The sequence below is a fragment of the Cariama cristata genome, unplaced genomic scaffold (genome assembly GCF_000690535.1).
Source record: "Cariama cristata isolate BGI_N322 unplaced genomic scaffold, ASM69053v1 scaffold24861, whole genome shotgun sequence".
Classification (NCBI taxonomy): Eukaryota; Metazoa; Chordata; class Aves; order Cariamiformes; family Cariamidae; genus Cariama; species Cariama cristata.
The window spans coordinates 11045-12608 of record NW_009597947.1 but is presented as its reverse complement, the minus strand read 5'-3'; the positions used below and the strand labels follow the sequence as shown (position 1 = coordinate 12608).

The following is a 1564-nucleotide window of genomic DNA, read 5'->3' as shown; positions in this document are numbered from 1 at the left end:
TTCCCAGGCAATGTAATTTGCCAGGCCTAATGCACCACACAGTTATCATTAGCAAAGCAGAAAAATCTTTGATGGCAACTTCTGCTGGGTTTCAGATTAGCTTAAGTGACGGGGTCAGCTCTGCAGCGCTGCCAGCCCATCCCTCCCCGGCCGATGGCTCCTGGTTTGGGCTGTGAGTCAGCGGGGAGCGGGGCGAGGGGTCGGCCAGGGAGCACATGGGGCTTTCAGAAACCAGTGCTCAGGGAAGCTGGGAGAGGCCTGACCCTCTTGGGTCCAAATGAGATCGAGACATTTCTCAGGATGAAGTCTGAAGGTTTTGCTGAGCCCGGACTGCAGCCCTGGTGCAGACAGGGACGGGAATGCCACGCACTGCTCTGCCAGTGGTGACAGTCCCTGCCTGTCCTCAGCCCCTGGCCCAGCTCAGAGGCTGCCCACGCTCCCCGACACCGTCCTTCAGTGACCTCCTTTATGTCGGCTCCAGAGGGCCGTGGATGCTGGACGGGCTGGAGCTCTGCCTGTCGAGGAATTACCTTTGTGCACGGCCGTGTGGGTCGGGACTTAGGGGTCCCCGGGCGCCGGGCGCTCCCATCCCGCTGAGCCTCGCAGCTCGGAGGCACGTGCGATGGAGAGAGGAGCAACTTCTTCAGCTGCAAAGAGAAGCGGCAAGAAAAGGAGTCGGCATCGCAGCGAGGACAAGAGAAAGCATCAGTGGGGCCACAGCCCATCGGCTCACGCCTGCTGCTGAGCACCCGACCCAAAAATGAGGGACGAAAAATAAAAAGGCAGGGAGGCATTTCCCACCTCCCCATGGCTGCGGGGGCAGGTGCCGGACAAGGGGGTCAGGACTGTCTCCACAGCATTCACCCACATCCCCAGGGACCCCCAGGCAGGTCAGGGCGGTGGGAACACAAGGGAATTTACTTCCCAGAGGCATCCCCTCTCCCATCAGACACACAGGAGCTGTCATGGCATCCAAACTTCTCACTCCATCAACTCTGCCCTTAGGTGACAGTGACTTTACATTGGCATGAGTGACGGGTTTGGACAGCTCGCTTGGGTCCCCGTGCAAGGCTCATTTAGCAGAAACATCCAGAGAGGGCCTCGACTCATTAATGAGCTTTCAAGGCGTTTTGCAGATGCAAGCCCCTGTGGGACCTGTTGAGGATCTTCCCCAACACACTCTGCCAAGCCCACGGGAGGTGGGAGTGGGGTTTTCCCTGGGTTACCCACGGTGCCACCACTTCTGATGGCAAGGTCAGCATAACATTTTTTTTCTACTCAAAACCATTTTCGGTTAGGGGGAGAAAAAAACCAAACCCTACACCCAGCAACAACAATGCAAGCCCCTGTGGGACCTGTTGAGGATCTTCCCCAACACACTCTGCCAAGCCCACGGGAGGTGGGAGTGGGGTTTTCCCTGGGTTACCCACGGTGCCACCACTTCTGATGGCAAGGTCAGCATAACATTTTTTTTCTACTCAAAACCATTTTCGGTTAGGGGGAGAAAAAAACCAAACCCTACACCCAGCAACAACATTTCACATTCCACCCATGTCGCACTAAC

The 1564-nt window shown here is 56.8% G+C and overlaps 1 protein-coding gene across 1 annotated transcript in view; it reads right to left on the bottom strand.

Moving 5' to 3' along the window:
* The window catches only part of PPARGC1B (peroxisome proliferator-activated receptor gamma, coactivator 1 beta), a gene marked incomplete at its 5' end in the record, with an annotated part of 12353 nt that overhangs the window by 6747 nt on the left and 4042 nt on the right, over positions 1–1564 (bottom strand). The window contains 1 exon segment of the mRNA XM_009709107.1: positions 531–647. Coding sequence (XP_009707409.1) covers positions 531–647 — 117 coding nt within the window.